Source organism: Podarcis muralis, chromosome 3, assembly GCF_964188315.1.
Source record: "Podarcis muralis chromosome 3, rPodMur119.hap1.1, whole genome shotgun sequence".
Lineage (NCBI taxonomy): Eukaryota > Metazoa > Chordata > Lepidosauria > Squamata > Lacertidae > Podarcis > Podarcis muralis.
Window position 1 is genome coordinate 71,465,106 of NC_135657.1, and position 22,024 is coordinate 71,487,129.

At 44.1% G+C, this 22,024-nt stretch overlaps 1 protein-coding gene across 1 annotated transcript; it reads left to right on the forward strand.

Moving 5' to 3' along the window:
• Positions 1-578: 578 nt before the first annotated feature.
• Positions 579-22,024, forward strand: SNX3 (sorting nexin 3). The gene is made up of 4 exons (XM_028723103.2): positions 579-980; positions 18,291-18,386; positions 18,747-18,871; positions 21,701-22,024. Exons 1-4 carry the CDS (start codon positions 819-821, stop codon positions 21,804-21,806), a joined length of 489 nt encoding a protein of 162 aa, XP_028578936.1. The 5' UTR covers positions 579-818; the 3' UTR covers positions 21,807-22,024.

Here is a 22,024-nt window from a genome sequence, read left to right on the forward strand (position 1 = left end):
GCAGGCTTCCTATCCTGCAGACATCTAACCATCCACCCTCCCGGAATCAATGGGCGTGCCTCACTCTGCAGACAATCGCCGCTTTTACTCTCTGCAGCATTTTCATACACAACCAGGCTGGCTCCACTTAAAAGCACAGCTACACCGGTTGGTTGAAGAGTCAGCAATCTCACGCAAACCTTTCCGCTTCCCCTCGCCCCACGAACGACGCTCAAATATGTACACATAGAGACACGGCTCGTTTATTGCCATTTTCCAAAGCGCACTAGGGAAAATACGCTGAGGATTCTTATGATTCGGAGCCTGCGCCCCTTTATTTCCCCAGCTGTGTGGTGTATTGACCAGGATCACTCCAGCTTTTTTAGCCACGCCCCTTTCGAATCCAGGAAGGCCCCCAAAGAAAATTCTCCAAGCTCCGCTAATTGCGCTTTGCCCCTTCTAGAACGGATCGCCGTGACATTGCGGGAGTTGTAGTTCCCGCGGCCGCCGCTGCGCATCGCCTCAAAGCGGCCTCCCGCCGATAGGAAGACTACAAGCCCCGTGGTGCTTTGCGCGCGTAGCAGGGCTCGCTCCCTCCGGGTGCGGTCGGCGGCTGGGCCGGAGCGTGTCGCGGGGGCGTCACGTCGGCTGGTCACCCGTGAATAAGAAGGCGAGAGGTGGGGTTGGGGTGGGGCTGCTGCGCCGTGACGCCCGAGCGACCTCCCAGCCCGCCCGCCCTCGTCGGCGCTCCCCCTCTCCCCTCCCCGGTGCTTCCTCCGCGGTCCTTTGCCTCCCGGGTCCTCTTGCTGAGAGCTAGCGGGCGCGCGCGGGTGGGGGAAATGGCTGAGACCATCGCGGACACCAGGCGCCTGATCACGAAGCCGCAGAACCTCAACGACGCCTACGGGCCGCCGAGCAATTTCCTCGAGATCGACGTCTCCAACCCTCAGACGGTGGGGGTGGGCAGAGGCCGCTTCACCACCTACGACGTGAGGGTCAAGGTGAGGGATCCCAGCGAGGAGTGGACGGCGGGGGTGGGGTGGTCGGCGGATAGATGGGGAATTATGGGGGGCGGGCCCTGCTGGAGTCTCGGGCTTATCTGCTATGGGGAGCGAGGGTGGAGGTGCCCTGCCTGCGCAACTTCCAACAGTAAGGCCTCTTCACTCCTTCAAATACGTTCCTTGCCTGGCTGGCTGGGTGGGTGTAGCTTAGAAGTGCCTGAGCCAAACTGAAGGGCTTATTTTTATCCCCCACCCTCACACTCTCTTTTTCCCATTCCCCCCACCCACACACAATGGAAGGTTAGGGGCATTTCCTCACTGGAGAGCTCACTGATTCCCTGGCACACCTTCAGAGAAGATGCTGCAGTTCCATATACATAACCAATATGTCCTTAGCACTCTGATCTGGCAAGCTGAGCTGAGGTTGACAGTGACATCCTGTGCAGTTGAAGGTGGGGGAGGGGTGTGTATGTGTGTGGGGGAGAGAGATATTTTAAGCTGTTCATTTTCTTAGTATCTTCTAGTGTTAATTCCTATACGAATGCCGTTAGCACCATATTCATACAGAATGCAAGGTCTGATGCAGAGCCTGCGCATGCCAAGGTTCTTGAATGCACATGTAGATCCCAATTTGGCTTCCTTCAGATGCTTGTAATTGGAACTGTGTGTGTGTGTTTCAGTGTTCCTTATCTCTGCAGTCCAGAAATGCAGTGTGCTTCACTTTGGTGCTGTTCCATACTGGCCCCATGTCTCTCATCACACACCAGAGTTATGCTAAGTAGTCTGTGTAGCTGGCTTCCCATACTCATTGTTTGTGTGGCCTCCATGATATGGCTGTACTTTGGTTATTCACAATACTCTTATGGGTACCTACTGATATGTGAGAACAAAGAAAACTGCTGTGAGAAGGGCCTCCAGTGATACATCCTTCAAAAGCTTTAAATTGTGATGCTTCCCTACATAATGTTTAGCAACTGGTAGTAGTCACTGCCTCTGAACAATTATGGTAATTCTTTTGGTCCACTTTTCATATTACTGTATTTGTACTCTGCCTTTAACTCCAAAAGGAAGCCTACAGCAGCCTTATACATTAAGGAAATACATTGTTCTCTGATTCTCACCCTCATGTGATAATAACATTCTCTGCATTCCTATAACTTAAAGGCTAACCAGGGAATTTATTTTCTGGTGGAATACCTCGAATTCATAGTGTTAACTATGTCTACATCAGTGTTTCCCAACCACTGTTCCGCGGCACACTAGTGTGCCGCGAGATGTTGCCTGGTGTGCCGTGGGGAAAATTCGAAAGATTTTTTTTTTTTTTTGTAAAAGTCAAATTAGGTCCTAATCTATCCCTCGAGCGCCTCTTGTCCGTTATTGTGACGCATGAAGCGTGTTCCCGCCCACTCCCCGCCCTCCCTTGCTTCTCTCTCTCTCTCTGTGGCGTTCTCCGCCGCTTCCTGCTGGGCATGCGCAGCTCGCCTCGCGCTTCCATTCCGGCCCCTCCTTCCCCCGACTACCCCGCCGCTCCGTTCCTTTCTCTTTCTCGCGTGTCAGAGAGCGGCGGCGCGAGCGCGGTGGTTCCCTCAGGGCTGACGGAGGGCTCGAGGAGGAGGAGGCAGGACGTGGAGGCGGAGAAAGCGGCGGCGGCCACCCCCCACCTCCGGCTCGAGGCCCACGTAGAAAGCTGAGGGGGAGAGATAGATAGAGGTGGGCGGCGGCGACCACGACCAACCACCACAGTAGTTGTAGCGGTGGCGACGGCGAGCAGGGACTCCCGCTCTCTCTCCGTCGTGTCTCTCTCTCTCTCTCTCTCTCTCCCGGGCCCGTCCGTTGAGTCTCCCGCGCGCCTCGGCTACAAGATGAGCATCGAGATCCCGCCGGGTCTGACTGAGCTGCTGCAGGGCTACACGGTGGAGGTGCTGCGGCACCGGCCGCCGGACCTGCTGGCCTTCGCCGCCGAGTACTTCGCCAAGCCGCGCTCTCCTTCCTGCCTCGCTTTGCTGCCTCCTCCCCCCCACCCCCAAAGCTTGGAGGTTCCCCGGCGCCGACCCGCAGGTTTGACCCCCTTCTCACACCTGTTCGCGCTCCTTGCACGGAATGGGGCGGATGGGGAGGAACGGGGCTCGCCGCTGCCTCTGCTCGCCCTCCCCCCCTCCGCCGGCGGTCCCGCGATTCTTGGCTTTTTGGCGGTTGGCACAGAAGGAAGGCAAGGGGGAGGGGAAAAAATTGAATCTTACACTTTCGTGCGTCCCTCCCGGCGTGACGCTGCGCGCTGACGTCACGGGGCTGTAATGGTGGTGTGCCTCGAGATTTTTTTCATGAAACAAGTGTGCCTTTGCCCAATAAGGTTGGGAAACACTGGTCTACATGATAACAAAAAGATAATCTCAAGGTTGTGCAGTTGACAGTTAAGATAGTGCCATCTCATTCTTTGGGGAAAGCTTTAAGGTCCTCTATAACTGCAGTATAGTGGTACCTCAGGTTACAGACTCCGCTAACTCAGAAATAGTACCTCGGGTTAAGAACTTTGCTTCAGGATGAGAACAGAAATCAGGCAGCGGGAGGCCCCATTAGCTGAAGTGGTACCTCAGGTTAAGAACAGTTTCAGGTTAAGAATGGACCTCCAGAACGAATTAAGTTCTTAACCTGAGGTACCACTGTAGTGGATCAGGGCCCGCCACTTATCTCTTGTGGGTTTTAGACAACCTGGCAGGAGAAAATAAGGATTTATCTTTGTTTTCTCTTTTCCTCTCCCACTTTTCAGGTAATGGAAGAACTGTCATGCAAGGGTTGAGGAAATAATTTTACATTACGTCTCCTTGAATATACAGTTCTTGAATTTATTAAGAATGACACTTTGTCTAAAGGTGTTTTCCACCGTCATTTGTTTATCAGTTTGTTCTTCCTTTTATGATAAATGTTGTAAAAGTAGGTTTGATCTGAAACAAGTAACAAATTTCTTGTTGCTTCTATTTACTCTGGACCAGGTTGTGCATTTCTAGCAAAGCTGAGGGTGATAATGCAAACTAGAGCCATTGGCCAATATGTTTATGGATTGCTGAAAGTAAGTAAGGTCTAGGGTAATAGATGGCCTAATGTTATCTTAACTGGTTGTGTACATAAGTGGGACAGAAGAAAGAATGTATGTGCTTAGGTTGTGTAGGTTAGATAGCTCAAAGAGAGGGAGCCATGGCACATTGCTTCACATTCCAAAGGTCCTGAATTCAATCCCTTCCATTGCCAGTTGAAAAAATCTTGATGTAGTAGGGCTGGGAAGACCTCTTCCTAAGATCTTGAGAGAGCTGCTGCCGCCAGTTAGTTTAGAGGGCACTAGATCATAGACCAGTACAGTAATTAGGAATAAGGTAGCTTAATGAATTGAGGAAGAACTTTTGCTTGAGGATGTGCCAGTGTGGGAAAGTTTTACCGAATACAGTCATGTCTTCCTTTTAATCCGTTAGATTGCTTCTTTGGCACTTGGTTGTCTGTGCAGTCCTGCATGTCACTTGAACTTGTATCCTGTTCCAGCTGAAAGCCTCAATGTTTTTAACTGATCCAGTTGATGAACTATGCTTGCTGATGTAGTGTAGGCTCTTAGATAGCAAGGTATAACCCATGCCTTCAGAAAATGGTGGTGTATGACCTGTGGAGGAACTAGTTGGTGGATATTGCCTACTTTGGGTACTAACTGGCCTTCACACTAGTGAATTGTGCCTGGCAGTGCCAACCTCAGTGCACCTCTACAATATGCCCTTCTAGTACTACCCCATCACAAGACTTGTTGATGTTGTGTACCAGTTGCTAGAGCTGCCTTGAAAGCTGCGGAGTGCAGTATGAAGATTTTGAATGACCAAATTGTCAGATCAAAATATAGAATTCCTTGCTGTTTGTTAATTTATTTTCATTGCCATGCCATGACTACCGTGGGCGTAGCCCAGGGGGGCAGCAGCCCCCACATCAAGTAAAACAGTAGAAATACTTAACTAACTGACTAATCACGTTGGTTCTGCCCCCCTAACAGAAGTCCTGTTCCCCCCAACCAAGTCCTGACCCTCCGAACAAAAATCCTGGTTACGTCCATGATGACTACTAAGAACACCCTGGCCCAATAGTGGTTCCTAAAACAGCAAAGTTTTGATTCGTGGGGGCCATGAAATGCTTGGAGGACTACAGTTTGCCTTGCAAATGAATTGGTTTCACCTGGACTTAGTTTCAGTGACTTCCTTGCATTTAGCCTGCTTCATTGCATTTAACCAGACTTCATTACGTTTGTATCTTGCCTTTTCTCTTCAAGGTTAAGAGCCTGTTGTGAAGAGGGTTATCCCATTTCATTTTCACAGTCCTATAATGTGGGAGAAATGTGGTATCGCCCAAGGCAAACACTATTTCAGTGTTTCTCAACCACTGCCTTGAGCCATGTTCAGGTGTGCCTTCAGTACCTCAGCCAGCCCAGTACCTCACCTGCCTATCCTGTCTTCTAGTCAGGTCATTTCCTTATGGTTAGACCAGGGCCAACACCAGCAACTCCCTGCATGCTGAGCAAAAGTGGCCGAGAGACAGAAATTTGGGATGCGGGGGGGGGGGGAGAAGGATCTCCTTATTCTGAGGGGAAAGGGCCCCGAGGAAGTGTTGAAGGAAATTAGAAACTGAGATAAAAGATTGTTGTTATTGTTATTATTATTACTATTTAAAAAACCCACCGGTTCACACACAACACACTAAACACTGGTGAAATGTTCTTAGATGCAGCTTCAAGGAAACTGGAAGTTTTCACTTCAGTTTTAGATTACTCCAGACTGGTTAATCTTAACTATAGCTTGCTGAAACAAGTCAACTTCCTAATCCATGAGTTAAAGGTGGTTTGCTCAAACAGATCATAGGTAAGAGTAACCACAGTTTGGGTCCAGATGATATGGCAAGATGCGTTTCATATAAAACAGAAGTGAATGCTTCTGAACCTGTGATCATTGTTGGGGGTGGGGTGGTGAACATATATGTGAGGTTTGTCTAAGCCAGGCATGGCCAAACTTGGCCCTCCAGATGTTTTGGGACTACAATTCCCAAATTGTAGTCAAAATTCCCTGACCACTAGTCCTGTTAGCTAGGGATGATGGGAGTTGTAGTCCCAAAACATCTGGAGGGCCAAGTTTGGCCATGCCGGTCTAGGCTCATCTTGGCCTTCATCATCATGAATGTTGTGGACCACAACACCCATCATCCCTCAGTGCTGGCCATGCTGACCAGAGCTGATGGGAATTAGAGTTCAATAACATCTGGAGGGCACCATGTTGAAGAAAACTGCTTCACACGTGAAGCAGCCAGTGATTGATGATTCCTAACAAGCTTTGGTTGATGTGCCTGCCTGCTAAATCTACTCTCCCCAGCTCCTGAGCCACCAAACTAATGGGAAATGAGGTTGTTTTTTTTTATTGCTTTTATGCTGTTGGTGCTGTTACTATGGGAAGATCTTTAAGTGTCTCAGAATCCCAAGGCTAAAACTAATTTGTAGACCACACTTGATTTGAGAGCTTGGAAGGTATCAACAATGTGAATTTGCACGTAACTTGAGTACATTGCTTTCACAAAAGACAAGGACAGATGCATTTCTAAGACTAAACTAAAAGTTACTATTGAGCCTTTCTAATGGAAGCTCCTTTTTTCTTGGCAAGCCTCAGATTAGATACTTAAAAACTATTATATATTGCATTTACCACTTAACCTATATTAACTTTTAATATAAAGCACGTAGATTTAATCTTTCATGTTCACATTTTTTTAGAAATAAATTGCTGCCTTAAACACTCCACCTAAGAAAAGCTTCATTGAATTGGCTTAATGCTCTAACTAAACACACATCCTGTTTGTACCCTTTTTGGCTTTCCATTATTAACGAATCCAGGCGCTGAAGAAATTGAAGGTGTGGAAGGCATAAAAGTCCACTTTAACAGCACTTTAGGATTTCTTCTTATCTGAAATGGACAAGAACTGTAACTGCAGATTAGTAGTGGGTGGGGTGAGCTTTCAGTTAGAGCGATTCTTTGCACACATCAGTAGCGTTGTTTTGTGGTACTGTGGCGAGTGCATGCTTTCTTATGGTGTTGTACTCCTAAAATAGTGGATTCAAAACACTTGCTTTCATTGGGTCTAGACTGAAGCATTGTGAGACAAAGGGTGAGATGGCACCTTCCTCCCATTCCATTGTGTGAAGTGGGGAAGGAGAAGATTTAGAGTGGGGCATCATTCCTGGCACAAGGAGAAACTCTTGAATTGTCTCTGAGACTAGAACTTTTCTGTCTCTCAAAGCCATTTAGGCTTTCCCAATATATTCTTGTCTATTCAGAAGTGCACAGGATTGCAGTCTTCCATTCAAATTTGTGAAAAGGATCGAATCCTGAAAAGGGTCTGATCTGCACCACTCACATTTATTTGATCTCTAGCATATATCTGTGTTTCTCTACTGTTGTATTTCCAGTTCTACTTGGACTTAGAAGATTGCATTGTAGTCAGATAAAAAATGGTTCTACTACATGCTCCTTTTGAGTGAGTAATATTTTGTTTACAGTGAAAACCGTAGAGGTCAGGTATTCCCCATTGACAGTGACAAGCATGAAATATGAAATGCCACTCTAAACAACAAAGTTGCTCTCAAATCATGAAGCATACAGTTGATTAGTTAAAAACTAGAGTAGGAATTGAGTCACTTGTCTACTTTCACTTCTTCCATCAAGCAAAGGTACCCTAGATTGATGCAACAGAAATATCATTGTAATAGAATATTGCTTCAAGTGGTTTATACCACAAAGATTAAACAGCACTAAGAGTCAGATATTTTAACAATGTAGCAACAGATGGTTCATTCTGCCTTCACAAGCCTGGCTGGATTGATTTAGATCAAGGAGAGTTAAATTGCAAGAAAAAAGGCCAAAATACACCATTGATTTAAATCAGAGTTTTCCTCTACTTAGATATTTCCTATGTAAAAGTGCATGCAAACTGGTTACTATAATCTTAAACGTTGATTTTAAACTTCAGAGCCTTTATACAACCTTGAAGGCTGCACTGTTTTTCCTTCTATTTAGAAAATGATGAATAATTGCTTTATTTCACATAACTCAGAATCCTGTCATACTGCATTAGAATTGCTTGCATCATGAATATAGAAGAATTAAGCCAAGTTTTAAGGTCACTTAGCTGCTTTGGTGGGTGAAGCTTGTGACTTGCCAGTCCACCAGTATCAATGTCATGTACTTGTATGATGACTGACAAAATTAGTTTTTCCACAATTCATTCCCTTTAAAGAAAAGTAGTTGTTCATAAGAGGATCATAGTTTTAAAGAGTTTAAAGTTCAGGTTAGTTTTAAAATATTGTGGCTTAAACACTAACAATCAAATCAAATAGTTTTATTTTTTATTTTTGTCAGCATCTCTTGTAAAAGTTGCATTCTGATCAAAAATTACAAAGGAGAAAAGTATATGTCTGAATTGGGATTAGAAGAAAAATACCTTGGTGCTGCTGATGAGTTACTGCCTTGGCATGTTATAGAACTACACAATCTTTCTTAGAGTTGCAAGGTGGGATAAAATGTTCATCTCTGAATCGAACAAAAGTGTCTGATATTAGATATGCTGTCCTAGAACCAGGTCTTTTCCTTTCAGGTTACTCTTCCAGTTACTGTGTTCTTCCAAACTGGGTGATATGGGTGCATGTTTCTTTCTCTCAGTTGTCCTGAATCAAATGATCTCTTTAAGAACGGAGTATCAGGTTAATTAAATTGTCCTTGGAATGATGCTCCTGCAAATTCTGCTGATTTGAGGGGCCAAGCTGAACAGTTCTATATCCTCTATATTTCCTTCTGCTTTTTCTTTCCTTCCTTTTCTGCTCTTCAGCAACTTTGAAGAGCCAAACGAAAGTCTTTCTGGAGAGATGCGGGTGGCAACAATATTAAGCAACACTTACTTGAGCATGTGCTTGCTCTGTCTGAAGTATACTTAGTCATGGGATAGAAGTCCCTCATGTATTATTTTTATTTCAATTTGTATGCTCCTTTTCCATTTTAACTAGGCCCAGTGTGGCTCACAACACAAATGCAATCAATACATCATGACACTCAAATATTAGATAATTTCAAAAAGTAATATATTGAATAATTCACTTTGGTGACAGAAAATAATGTAAAGCTATACTTATGTAAATACTAAGGAGGGAATTTGATGTTTTGCTGAGATTATCGTTCTGTCGGGCAAGTTGAGCTTGTCAGACAGAATGATCCCTCCCCTCTGCACTGCTCTGGGGAGTCGCTTAACTCCACAGCCAGTCGCAGGGTGGGGTGGAGTGGAGTGGGGAGTTTGCAAGGAGAGGGGAAAGCCCCATTGTGCAAGCAGAAGTCCTTGCACAGCTGACATGACTCATTAGTTGAATCCCACCCTAAGTATTTTCAGTGTTTATACTAAAATTCTCAGGCCTTTTAAGAAGAGACTTCCTGAAAACACTTTAGACCTGTTCTTAAACTGATTATACACTTGGAAGAATGTACAATCAGCTGGTAAATTAACTGAAGCAACTTCATAATGATTTTCTAGATATCAAGAAAAATTGTGACTTTCATGGTTGAGGCCAGACCATTTAGTGTTGCCAGGAATTATTTCTAATCGGTTAATGTAAAAAGACCTTGGTTTTCTCTGAGATAAAGAAAGTACAATTCCATACAGCTGCTAAGTACACAGAACCCTATGACTCTCCTATTTGGCAATGGGGAACCTCTGGTCCATGGGCCACACCCACCTGCCCCACACCTCATGTTAGGTGGCTGAGGCAAAAGGGGGTTTGCAGGCACCACTGATAAGTTATTTGGCAGCCCCTGCAAAGACATTTGCAAGGTGCTTTGAAGCCCTGACTACCAGCTAATAGTCACCAATTCCTACAGAATCAGTTAATGATTTTTGCTTGGGACCTCCATTCCAGAATCTGTTGTCTAACATGGGTCAATAATTCAATGTGAATAAAAGTTTGAAAACGTGGATCTGTTCTAGACAAATGCTTAAATGACCATTAGGCTATGAAGTCTCCTTGACCTGTGTTAGAGGATAATATAACTGGTGGCTTGTTGGGTGGGCTGACAGCTTCTACATGGGTAAGGCCACTTAGCTGATTAAAAATATTCTGTTGGAGATCAGTGGTCCAGAGTCCATCAGCAGGATGCCACACATCACACACCTTCCTTTTCTCAGAAGGATTGTGAGATTTCTTGCAAGCAGGTCTGAATGTCACCCCTGCTGTTAAAAACAGTACACAGCAGGTGTGTTATTACAGAGTTGTTGTGATATGATGTGAGGTGAAGGAAGTCTGCACAGAGAAGCAGTTCAGCCCATGTGTTGACAGCATTAAGTGGAACTGTCCCTGGAGGCTGGAGTCCTCTTCAGAATTGAGCAACTGTAGTGATGGATCTAGCAAAACAGAAGTGCAAAGGGACCATCCCCTTCTTGACGACTCAGCTGTTTGGCAAGCGTGTGCTTGTTGTGAGTCTCGGAAGCTCCTTTTTCCTGTCATTGGTTAGTATAGCTTGAGTGGTCTTACGCCTCTGGTGGTTTTCTCTCTTCCTCTTCCTCCCTCCCCCAGAATATCGTAGGTGGCTACCCTTTGACCATGGCTGGAGCTAGCATGCCCAATAGCTGACTATTGATGCAAATTGGAGGGCTTATATTGGGAAGGGGATTTCTTAGGAGTAGCTTTGCAGCTTTTAAGTGCTTCTACATCAGCGGTGGGTTGGTTGAGCTACGGTGCCTGGAGCTGAGGGGTGACATTTCAACATCTGCAGGGCCACTAAAGCTTTTGAAGATTTCTCCATATGCAGGTATCATTACGTGTGTCTAGCAGGTCACAGACAGTTTTGCAGACAAAAAAGTTTGCATCTGTTCTGACACTGAAGTCAGTACAGAAGAGGTGTTAAGATTCTCTTCTGATTGGTTTTTATTGGATAAGTGTTGATTACTGACACTCAAGGTTCTGGACAAGATGCTTGTTCTGATTCTCTTGCAACTTTCATGCAGCTTACCCCAGGAGAGACGTCGGGGAGGAATGTAATAATTTTTGTTTTCCCAGATTGCTTCGCCATGTTTGGTACCATTGGCCCTGGTAGCCCCCTGATCCAACTGGGGTTCTGAGTAGGGAACATTGCTTTGCAGTAGTTCTGCTCATACTTCACCCGCAGATCCCTGGGAGCCTTCATTCAACATTCTGTAAAAGTTCCATTCAGTCTCTCATTCCTTAACTTTCACATTACACTTCTGGTGAAGGATTTCTGAAATGTGTATTTTGAGTGGATTATCATTGGTATCTTAATGATGCCCAGCTGTTACTCCTTTCCATCTTAATCAAGTATGATGGTAGTCCTTGAATGACCGACCACCTGAGGCCTATGATGGGTTGCATGGAGGGGAAATAAGCAAAAACAATCCATGTATGAAGGAGTTTCTTTTGATGGACAAAAGTGGTTGCACTGTCTTTTGAGAAGAGATTTCACTCCTAAACTGTTGACCTGCATTTTAAAGGGAATGCAGTTTGTGCCTCCTGGATTCTCAGAGGCTATTGCTTGAGAATTTTATTTGCTGCTTCTGTTGTGCCAGCTGCCATGGTGACCTTTTTACTAGAGCAGTAATTTCCAAACTTTTCCCCAAGGACCACTTGAAAAATTGCAGAGGGTCCTAGAGGACCGCTTAATGCTTTTCGGCCTATTGAAGCAACAGTACTGTACTGTGCTAGATGCTGCATGGTTTTTCATTGTATATTTACAGATGCACCACAGACAACTTGGACGAAACTCACAGACCACTGATGGTCTACAGACCACAGTTTGGGAACCCCTAGATGCCGTAAGGAAATTTCAGTGATATAGAATGAAGTAGCCCAGTAGGTTGTTGGTTTCCGGGAGTATACAAAATTTAATATTTGCAAGAATTCAACGAGCTATCTGTTAGAGCAGATAGCTTCTCAAAAGCTTTAAAGAACCTACGTTAGATACACCTTCAGATATCTTCATCTGATTGCTGACTTGCAGTAAGGAATCTCTTTGCAGATGCAACCTACATAAGAGGCTGGATTGCCCTTGACAGCTGGCAGAACATTGTGTTGGTGCCCCACACTTCATTGAGTTGATCTATCCCTAGTTATCTACTAGGATTTGAGTGTCAGGCCACTCACACTGTGAGTGCTTAAGACTTTTAGCCTCCTAAATGTGCCGCTGCTGTTTGATTTCTGGTATTGTTCCTGCTGCAGATTTCTCCCATAGCCTGAATTTTGAAATACGGTATTAGCTGCCATTTACCATTGTTTATCTGCTCTTTGCTTTATGGTGACATTGTGCTGATGGTTGCCATTGTTGGATTTTAAATTGCTTTGATGTACTCCACTCTGAGATCACTTAAGATGATGGGCAGGTAAGAAATAATTCAAATTCAAATTAAGAAACGTGGGAGAGGGTAGACACAGGGAGGAGAGAAATCTCTTTTCGGTAGACAATTGCAAAGGCATAAATTCAACCTTCCTGTACTTGATGAAACCTTTGAAGCTCTGCTTACACTTGTTTCTTGTAATTTTGCACCATTCTGAACAATTGTGACCTTGACCAACGTGATACTGAATGTCTGTCACATTAGGCCCTTGGTTATAGCAGGCTTTTAGCCTGCAAGACTACTATACTCTCTCCAAAAATACGCTGTAGTCCTTGTTAACAATATGTGTGACCCTCTGGGATTCTGATATGTACAGTGTTCTAGACTGTGGTTAATGTCAAGAATTTAAAATCCCCCTGTGTGAGCCTTATTTCTCTTTTAATGACTAAGGCTTATTATCACTGTGGCAAATGTCCAAATAACTGCCCAATCCGAAATATGAACACCCTCCAAGGGCTGCCTCCACATAAATAAAACATGTACAAATTTGTTGAATAGGTGACATAATGGGTACCCAGTGGTAAAAGTTTACGGAAGCTCTGCAAGTTGCCCTCTAGTACGGATGAGAAGGTTGAGGTTGAGAAACATTGCTTAGAGTTTAAGACCTGGCAGCACTAATTCCGAGAATTCTACCAATTCTCTTACAAACGTCTCTTCTATCCCCGTAATCATGGGTTTGGCAACACACATTTGGCAAAGTGATTCAAGGTTATTTTTCTATCATAAGTATCTGGTAGCGTTGCTGATCAGTCAGTGGAAATATCACACATTCGTGATTATTCGCTTCTAATAATTCAGAATGGCATCTTGTATCAAAGCCCAATCTATGAGTACTTGATCTTTCTAGTGCTGTGTTTGTATAGGCTACAATCAGTTAGCACTTATTCTAGTTATCTTTTAGAAAGAGGGCCTTTTTTAGAACCTCCCTTCGGTTTCATATCTCAGAACCTATTAAAGGACTTCTTGTTGCTGTACATCATTTTGACTTTCCCACTTGCATGCATCTTGTGGTATGTCATGCAAGATGGAAAAAACTCAGGTTTGGGAGGAACTGATTAATATACCTTCCATTTTTAAAATGGGACTACCATTGATGGTGTGTTAAGGGTTGTTGACTCATGAAGAGAGTAGCATAAGAGAACTCTCGACTCATCTAGATAATTTCACTCCGTCCTCCAGTGCTTGCCATGCACTTATAAGGAAGGTCAGTTTTGAATCTTGTTTTATATATTGTAACATCTTTGCATAGTATTTGAAAAAGGAATCTTGCCACTTAAACATGTTGGGAAGTGATGATCCTGGTCAGTGGTGGTGGTATTTTTCCAACATGCATAACTGATACAAGTAAAGGTGTATAAATGAAGATCAGGGTTGGGGGGGCGGACTGGGTTTTCTGGATGGAAATTCTCCTTGGTGGGCAAGTATGTGATGGCCCACACAGAAGCACATTTTTTTATTTATTTGTTGAAAGATATCGCCCCACCTGTTAGTCAAGACGGATGAGTGGCTTACAAAAATGCTTTGGCTTCCTCTTAAATTTAAACCTTTTTAACAACAATCACATCTCTTTAGCAGACTTAAGAAAGGTTCACCAGGTATCCAAATAATGTTAACCAGAGAGAATCTGCCAGCAGGAGGCAGTAGAAGAGCATTGCAACTTCTCCTAAACTCCTTCATAATGTGTAGGTGGCACATGCAAGAGAGTCTCAGATATGCTTGTTTTACACCATACACTTCTGCCTGATAGCTAATTATAGAAAGTTTATTGGAGCACCTGGTTGCTTTTAGAAGCACCCACACCTCCCTGTTGGCAACTGAGTTGTAGGAATGCTAGCTACTATGAAGGTGGCATCAAAATTGGTGTAAGTTACACAATGGCTTTGTCCAGAGACTCTTCAGGGAGTCTTTTCTTGCAGGTGTGTTATAGATTTACAGTGGTACCTTGGGTTACATACACTTCAGGTTACAGATTCCGCTAACCCAGAAATAGTACCTCGGGTTAAGAACTTTGCTTCAGGATGAGAACAGAAATCGTGCTCTGGCGGCGTGGCGGCAGCAGGAGGCCCCATTAGCTAAAGTGGTGCTTCAGGTTAAGAACAGTTTCAGGTTAAGAACGGACCTCCGGAACGAATTAAGTACTTAACCCGAGGTACCACTGTATGGGTTTACCTTGAGGCTGTTTAGGACATGAAACCACCTAGTCTATTTTTCAGTGTGCAAATGCAAATCTCCTGCAAAGAATGTTGGTAAAAATGCGAGGAAGGTTGGTGTTTAATCCCAGTGTTTCAGAAAGCAGCTGATGAGGTGGTTACAAATGAATTTGCCACGGATGTGAATCCTGAACCAGATACTTAACACAGGGCTACAACGCTGCATTGACTCTTAAGTGCCAGTATGTCAAGTGAGCCAGTGTAGCGGTTAGTTTTGGGCTAGAGCTAGAGACACCCAGGATCTAATCCCTTCTCAGCCATGGAGCTGGTTATGAAGGTAAAGCAGGGCATCACGGGGAACCTATGGCTCTTTAGGAGATTACAATTTCCAATTCCCACCAGCCCCAGCAAGCATCACCAGTGGCAAAGGAGGATGGAAATGGTGGTTAAACAGCACCTGAAAGGCCACAGGTTCCCCATCCCTTAATGCTAAATCATCTTGAGCTCTCTGGAAGAAGGGTGGGATATAAACTTTGTAACTAAATGTCAATATAAATAGGTGTTTGTTTAATAAAAAAAAACCCTGAGTTGCAACAAAATAGGTTTGGGAGGTCAGCGCCTAAACTGCACCATTGATCCTACATTATAGTGTTGTAAAAGCTTACAATTCATCAGACTGGGACCTTTGTGTTCCTTTTCATTACTTGAGATGGATCCAAGTGTAATCCAGCCTTGCTGACACATATAAAGTTACACCTTCTCTGTCCTTGAGGCTCTAATGTAGTTTTAGCAGTTGGTCTGCTGGAATGAATTGCTGCTACCTCAGAGCAAATTATCGACTTCAAGGTTGGAGCAGTGCAGCCCTTATCACTTATGCATATCTCATTGGAATAGATCAGTAGTCTTCAGACCTGGGACCCGCCTTTAACCCAAACATGTATTGAAGCCATTTCTTAATTCTCACCACCGCCACCATATTTGTATGAAGTTAGCACTGCTATTGCAACCATATAGAAGGTCCCAAACCACTACTTGAATATCAGTGATGTAGAATATCTCATTTGCCATCTTGAAGATATCCTGCAAGAATCATGAATAGCTTTTTAACTGCTCAGTTCTATATTTCAAGTCATTTCTCCCTCTCACATACTCAATACAGTGGTACCTCGGGTTACAGACGCTTCAGGTTACAGACTCCGCTAACCCAGAAATAGTACCTTGGGTTTAGAACTTTGCTTCAGGATGAGAACAGAAATCGCACTGTGGCGGCAGTGGGAGGCCCCATTAGTTAAATTGGTACCTCAGGTTAAGAACGGACCTCCAGAACGAATTAAGTTCTTAACCTGAGGTACCACTGTACTCGGTTTTAAGGTAATTGCAAAAAAAAGCAAAGGAAAAGAAAAAAGAAAAAAGCACAGTGGTTAGGATGAATCCAGGATAAATTCACTGCTGCAGACTACGTACTAGAAGCATGTAACTGAAGTGTTAACCAGTGTGGCAGAAAGTCTCACGCTCCTTTGCAGTTCTCTAAGCAGCTGTCTTGAGGTAGCTTATATCTTAACAGGAAACGATTTGGCAAGAGTGAAACAGCTAAATGTGTTGGGAGTCTAAATCATGATTGTGTCAGAAGTTCAAAGGAGGAAAAATGGAGGGGTACCTATATTGGGCCAGCTCATTTTACCTAACACTGTACTTCTAAGCCTTATATATTGCTTGGAGATTAACTTTTATAGGCTCCTGTACCAAGAAATAAGAATTTCCGAGGCACTCCTTTCACTGCTTTATCTTAACTTACTGAATAAAAGAGCAGTTAACAAGAAGGATTAAGTAACTTGAGCAAATGGAATGTTAAAGGTGAAAATCTCACCTGCAGAAAACACTAAAACTCTACAGGCCTTACACACTTACAATGACTTAATTTGGAACTCTGCTAAGAAGCCAAAAGGTGAAATCAGAGAGCAATAATCCACTGTTTTTATTCTGGGAATCTTTACTCCTGAGCTCTCGGGAAACTGTATAGTGGTGTTCCCTGCCTGGGACAAAAATGCCTTTACAAAAGCCAGCGTCTTTCAATGCAAGCATGACTTTTTAGCATAAAGGAACTCGTTAAGAGAAAAAATATACCTTAAGACATTAATACAATGAACAGTGTTGTGCTTACCTGGGAAAATGCAAGTGCCTTCCTAATTCCGCTTGGGTTGGGTTTCACACCATGTACATACAGATGTTGCTGTACATGATGGAGCACAGTGGGAGGATTTCAGCGTCACACTAAGGTGATCGTTTAGTCAGGGCAAGCATTTTGGATTGCTGTACTGAGCAGTCTCCCTTCTCTCTCCCCCCCCCCCACTCTTCCAAGGGTTCTCCTGACCTCCTGAGCCAGTTTTGGGGTGGGGGTGGGGGGAATAGAAGGTTTAATACCAAGAGCACATGGGTTGTATTCAACATAGTGCTAAGGCAAGCGTTCTCCTTTCATAATGGGATGTTCTCTCCTCTTCGCCCTGCATCCTCCCAAATCTGTCCTGGGTTCCCCCACCCCACCCCTCCACAGCAGATTTGGGGATGGTGCGGGGGGCAGGAAGGGGAAGTCCTGTTGCCCTAGTGGTCATCCTTGCAAACGTGTGCAACTATGCCATGACCCATACAACAGGGACTCTTAATGAATTTCAGTGGTTGCTAATCTACCACTGAACCAGATTCAAGGTTGCATTGTGGACATGTTTGGACTAGTTCTGTTTAGATTTCTTTTTAATTTTTAGGGTACAACTTTTGTTAAATAATGCCCAAATGGCTTGGGGCCCAGTTTACTTCAGGAACACCTCTCTTCTAACATCTAGCCCATGAAATGAGATCTGCTGGGGGCGGAGAGCCCAGCCTAAAGGGAAAATGAGGGATCAGTTGTCCACCTGAAGGTTTTCTTAACAATATCTCCCTGGCTGGAGAGTAGGCTGGTGCCAACATCATACACGTTTTGGTGCTGCCTGAAGACCTGTTTTCTCAGATTGGCTTTTAAAAACAGTAACAGATGCCTGTGTACTGCGAAGCTTTTGCTATTGTGTTATGTATGCATTTGTTGTAACTTGTCCTAGGGCTTTCCAACCAAGTACAGGATGTAAGTTTTAAATAATAATAATAAAGTGTAGGAAAAGGCAGATTGACAGTTTTGCTCTGTACATCAAAGAGGACATCAGTCTAGAATCCAACAAGCTATAAATTCTGGATTCGGGCCCAGTTTGGAGCAAGCTTCCTTAGTCATGCTGGATGACCTAACCAAGAAGTGGACAGAGGGAATGATGGGTGCTTCAAGAGTGAAGTCTACAGGCTCCCTGAAATGAAATGAAACTTTGTGCAGAAAAGTGTTCAGAATATGTTCTAGAGTGAGGCTGTGATTAGTTGTTAGTATGAACTTTTTAATGATTAGGATAGGCAGTGCTGCAATGCCAGCATCAGCCTGGAGATAAGTACTTATCATCCAGAAGGGGTAGGACAGAGGCTTACCTTTTGTGGACAACAATTAGAGCTAAAATAGTAAAATCTCTATACTTGGCCCTCACAGCAATGTTAAGTTTGGCACTTGGGTGTGTATCGTATGAGCAATACATCCTGAATGCAGTGTTAGGAAGGTAGACAGTCTCAATATAATCAGGCCTGGGTACTCTATTGTTGATGAACAGTGATGGGACATTTTCCCCCCTTTCCTTTTCTTTAGACAAACCTTCCTATTTTCAAATTGAAGGAGTCTTGTGTCAGGCGAAGATACAGTGACTTTGAATGGCTTCGAAGTGAACTAGAAAGAGAGAGTAAGGTAAGGCAAAACATTTTCTTGGCTACAAAGGTGTTGTGGCACTGAAAAGGGTTACACTGGGCTGTTAAGTAATGTGGTGTCAGTGGTGGTAGTAAGGATTGCCAACTCAGTTCTGGAATTTACTGTGACCCGAGCACAGGCCATTCTGAATTCTTGCAGCTGTGTTTAAGCTTGGCACTTCTGTGCATCCCATATTAAATCAGCCATCCATCTTCAGTGCCATGTCTAAGGGAAAGGTACAGCCCATGTACTCCTAAAACAAATTTTCTAGGCACTGTATTAAAAGCTAGATGCTCTCTACATAAAATAAGCAGTCTATTTTTCAGTGTGTTAGTAATTTAGATCACAACTGTCTTTCAGGTTGTAGTGCCTCCCTTGCCTGGAAAAGCTTTTTTCCGCCAATTGCCTTTTAGAGGAGACGATGGGATATTTGATGACTCTTTTATAGAGGAAAGGAAGCAAGGGCTTGAACAATTCATAAACAAGTAAGTGCACTGTTCTATTTCTTTAGTTGTGTAGAAATGTCAGTTGTGTAAAGGCAACCACATTATACGCGACGGTCACCTCCAGACTGGATTATTGTAACTTGCTCTACGTGGGGCTGCCCTTGAGACTGACCCAAAAACTCCAGCGGGTGCAGAATGCCGCAGCGAGACTCCTTACGAGGTCTTCGCTTAGAGATCACATTCATCCGGTGCTATACCAGTTGCACTGGCTCCCGGTGGAGTACAGGATCAGGTTTAAGGTGCTGGTTTTAACCTTCAAAGCCCTATACGGCCTAGGGCCCTCGTACCTACGGGACCGCCTCTCCTGGTATGCCCCACAGAGGAACTTACGGTCTTCAAACAAAAACACCTTGAAGGTCCCAGGCCACAGAGAGGTTAGGCTGGCCTCAACTAGAGCCAGGGCCTTTTCGGCTGCGGCTCCAACCTGGTGGAATGCTCTGTCACAAGAGACAAGGGCCCTGCAGGACTTGACATCTTTCCGTAGGGCCTGCAAGACAGAGCTGTTCCGCCAGGCCTTTGGTTAGGGCGCAGCCTGACTCCCTCCTTTGGCAACCTTTACAAAACTTTATGGCTGCCATCAATCTTGATTTTAATTAATTTTTATAATGTTTTTAATGTCGCACTATTTTGGTGTTGTTAGCTGCCCTGAGCCCGGCTTCGGCTGGGGAGGGCGGGATATAAATAAAATTTATTATTATTATTATTATTATACATGCTTACATCTGTCATTGGCTCCGGTGGGTTTAGCAGTGCAGTTGCTCTCATACCACGCAAAGCTCAGTTCACCTTTTTAAATGCTCCTGAACTACTTTCAGGGTTGAACTAGCATCTAAGCGCTATCAGCATCCACGCTGAACAGTGTACAAATGCTTTAACATTTGCTGCAATGATTGAAGTATTTGTCGTGACCTGGGTTTTGTTTCAGTTTTGCTTAATTTATGCAAATTGCTAAAATTACAGCATGTAAAGATAGAATCATACAAATAAGGCTGGGGGGAGGTGGGGAGGGGCTGCGATTCATCAGCTGGAACAGTTAGCTTACAATCTGACTACGCAGCCTGAGAAGCTGATGCTCGTAATGTGGCAAAATGGTTTTTACACATAGCCTTGGCTAGGGTGGCCGTCTCTTCAGATTTGCTTACTGGAACAGTTAAGCCTTGGCTTCCGTATTAGGTCAGAGGGGACAGGGACTGGAGTTGCATGGTAGTTTTGCCTCCTTGGCAGTTGCCTATAGGCTTTCCAATCCTGAAATTGGAGGGGGATATAGCAGGTAGTTGGGAATGCATTTTTCACTTGCTTCTCCATCCTGCTTTCTGAAACTTGCTTATTTTAAGGCATCTGGATATGAACTATTTTATTTTGCTGGAAGAAGGCTGGGCCTACTACTGCCCAGTTCTCCTTTGTTTTATTAGAGGGAGGATGACCAGGATTGGTTCCATAGTTCCCCATCCCATTTTGCTTCTTGGAACCAATACTGGTCATCCTCCTCTAATAAATCAAAGGAGAAGATGAATGTTGTCAAATCAAACACACAGTTCTGAAAGTCCAGCTCATTTGGTAATAACGTATTTGGACACGATGGTCACCTTTAATTGTGCATGGACTTTATTTGCATATAAAATAGGAATATGAGAATGCTTCTCATTGTCATTTTAGTACTTGTCCCAATAGCTTCATAATTGCAGTTCAATGGCATGAAATTTGTGCTTAGGACATTGGATTAGACAGTGGCTGCAGTCACACGGCTGTTGATTCTGTTTTCCTGACGTTTCCCTAACTGTTAATTTCCACATTATATTTGAGTTTTCACAGAATGTCAAAGCCACTTCCAGAAATACAGTGAAATATTGCTGAGGTTTTCATGTTATTTGCAAACAGATTGCTTCCAGGGGGGAAACTTGTTTGCAAATGACACAGGAATTGGCACTAAACTTGACATACCTTTTTGGATGTGGCTTTTATCTTGTGGAAAGCTCCAATATAACATGGAAATTAGAAGGAGAACGTTGGGAAAATGGAATAAACTGCTGTGGGAATGCGGCCTGTCTCTAGTGAAGGGAATTTGGGTAGCAGGACTTGAGAAGGGTTGTCTGACTTGACAGCGCAGAGTCTGAAAGCAATTGACAGTGCTAGGCAAGATGGGCCAGTGATCTTTTCATAGCTGGCTTCTATCATCCATGAGCTCTCAACATCTCAGATGGCATCCAGTGGCTGCAGGAGGGGAGTGGCAGCTTTTGTAAGCAATCTTTCCCTCTCCAAAGTCAGGTGGACCTACTGAATACTGCGGGCTGAGTGGGAGGTGAAGGAGATGTGAAAGAAAAAGATTAGTTGCACAGTTGAATACAGCCCCAGATTTTTTGATACCTTCTAAGACTGTCTTTAACTTGGCAGCTGTTTCTTGTGAAAGTAGATTTGCTGCTGAGTCTGCATATAGGATGTGCTCAAAATTTCAAATAGCTAATAATGTCATTTGCTCTATTCTCCTTGAGGGTGGGGGAGGGTACATTAGAGTCCTACCACAGACCTGCCCCCCTTAACCTTTGTCAGGAATGATGACTTGTTTGCAGTATGATCTCTCTGAAAGCAGTCATGCTGATAGGATGCTAATTCTGGTAACTGGTGGGTGGGTGGTAGCCCATTAGCCGTTGGTGGAGTTGTTTAAATGCCACTTAAGAGAGGGGAGAGTTTGATTTTTGTTGTTGTGGGGTATTTAAAAGCAAGTCTAAATCGGAAATCTTCCTGAAAGTTCGGGGTGGGAGAGTGGTTTTTAAAACTGGAAGTCTAATTTTTTTTATTCTCAAATTCTAGAGTTGCAGGCCACCCCTTGGCGCAGAACGAACGCTGTCTTCATATGTTCTTGCAGGATGAAGTAATAGACAAAACCTACACGCCCTCCAAAATAAGACATGCTTGAATGCTGCACAACTCTTTAACTGGCATAAATGTTAGTGGTGACATACTTCGTCTAAGATATGTAGTTTAAGGTTTTTAGCATGCTGCAAACAAACTGGCACCAGAAGCCTTCGATATACTAACAGCACTGCGTGTTCTTTGCATTGATCTTTATGGCATTAAAGAACTCTAGGTAAACCTGCTGTCAGACTGTTGATTAAATGGCTTTTAAAAATCTCA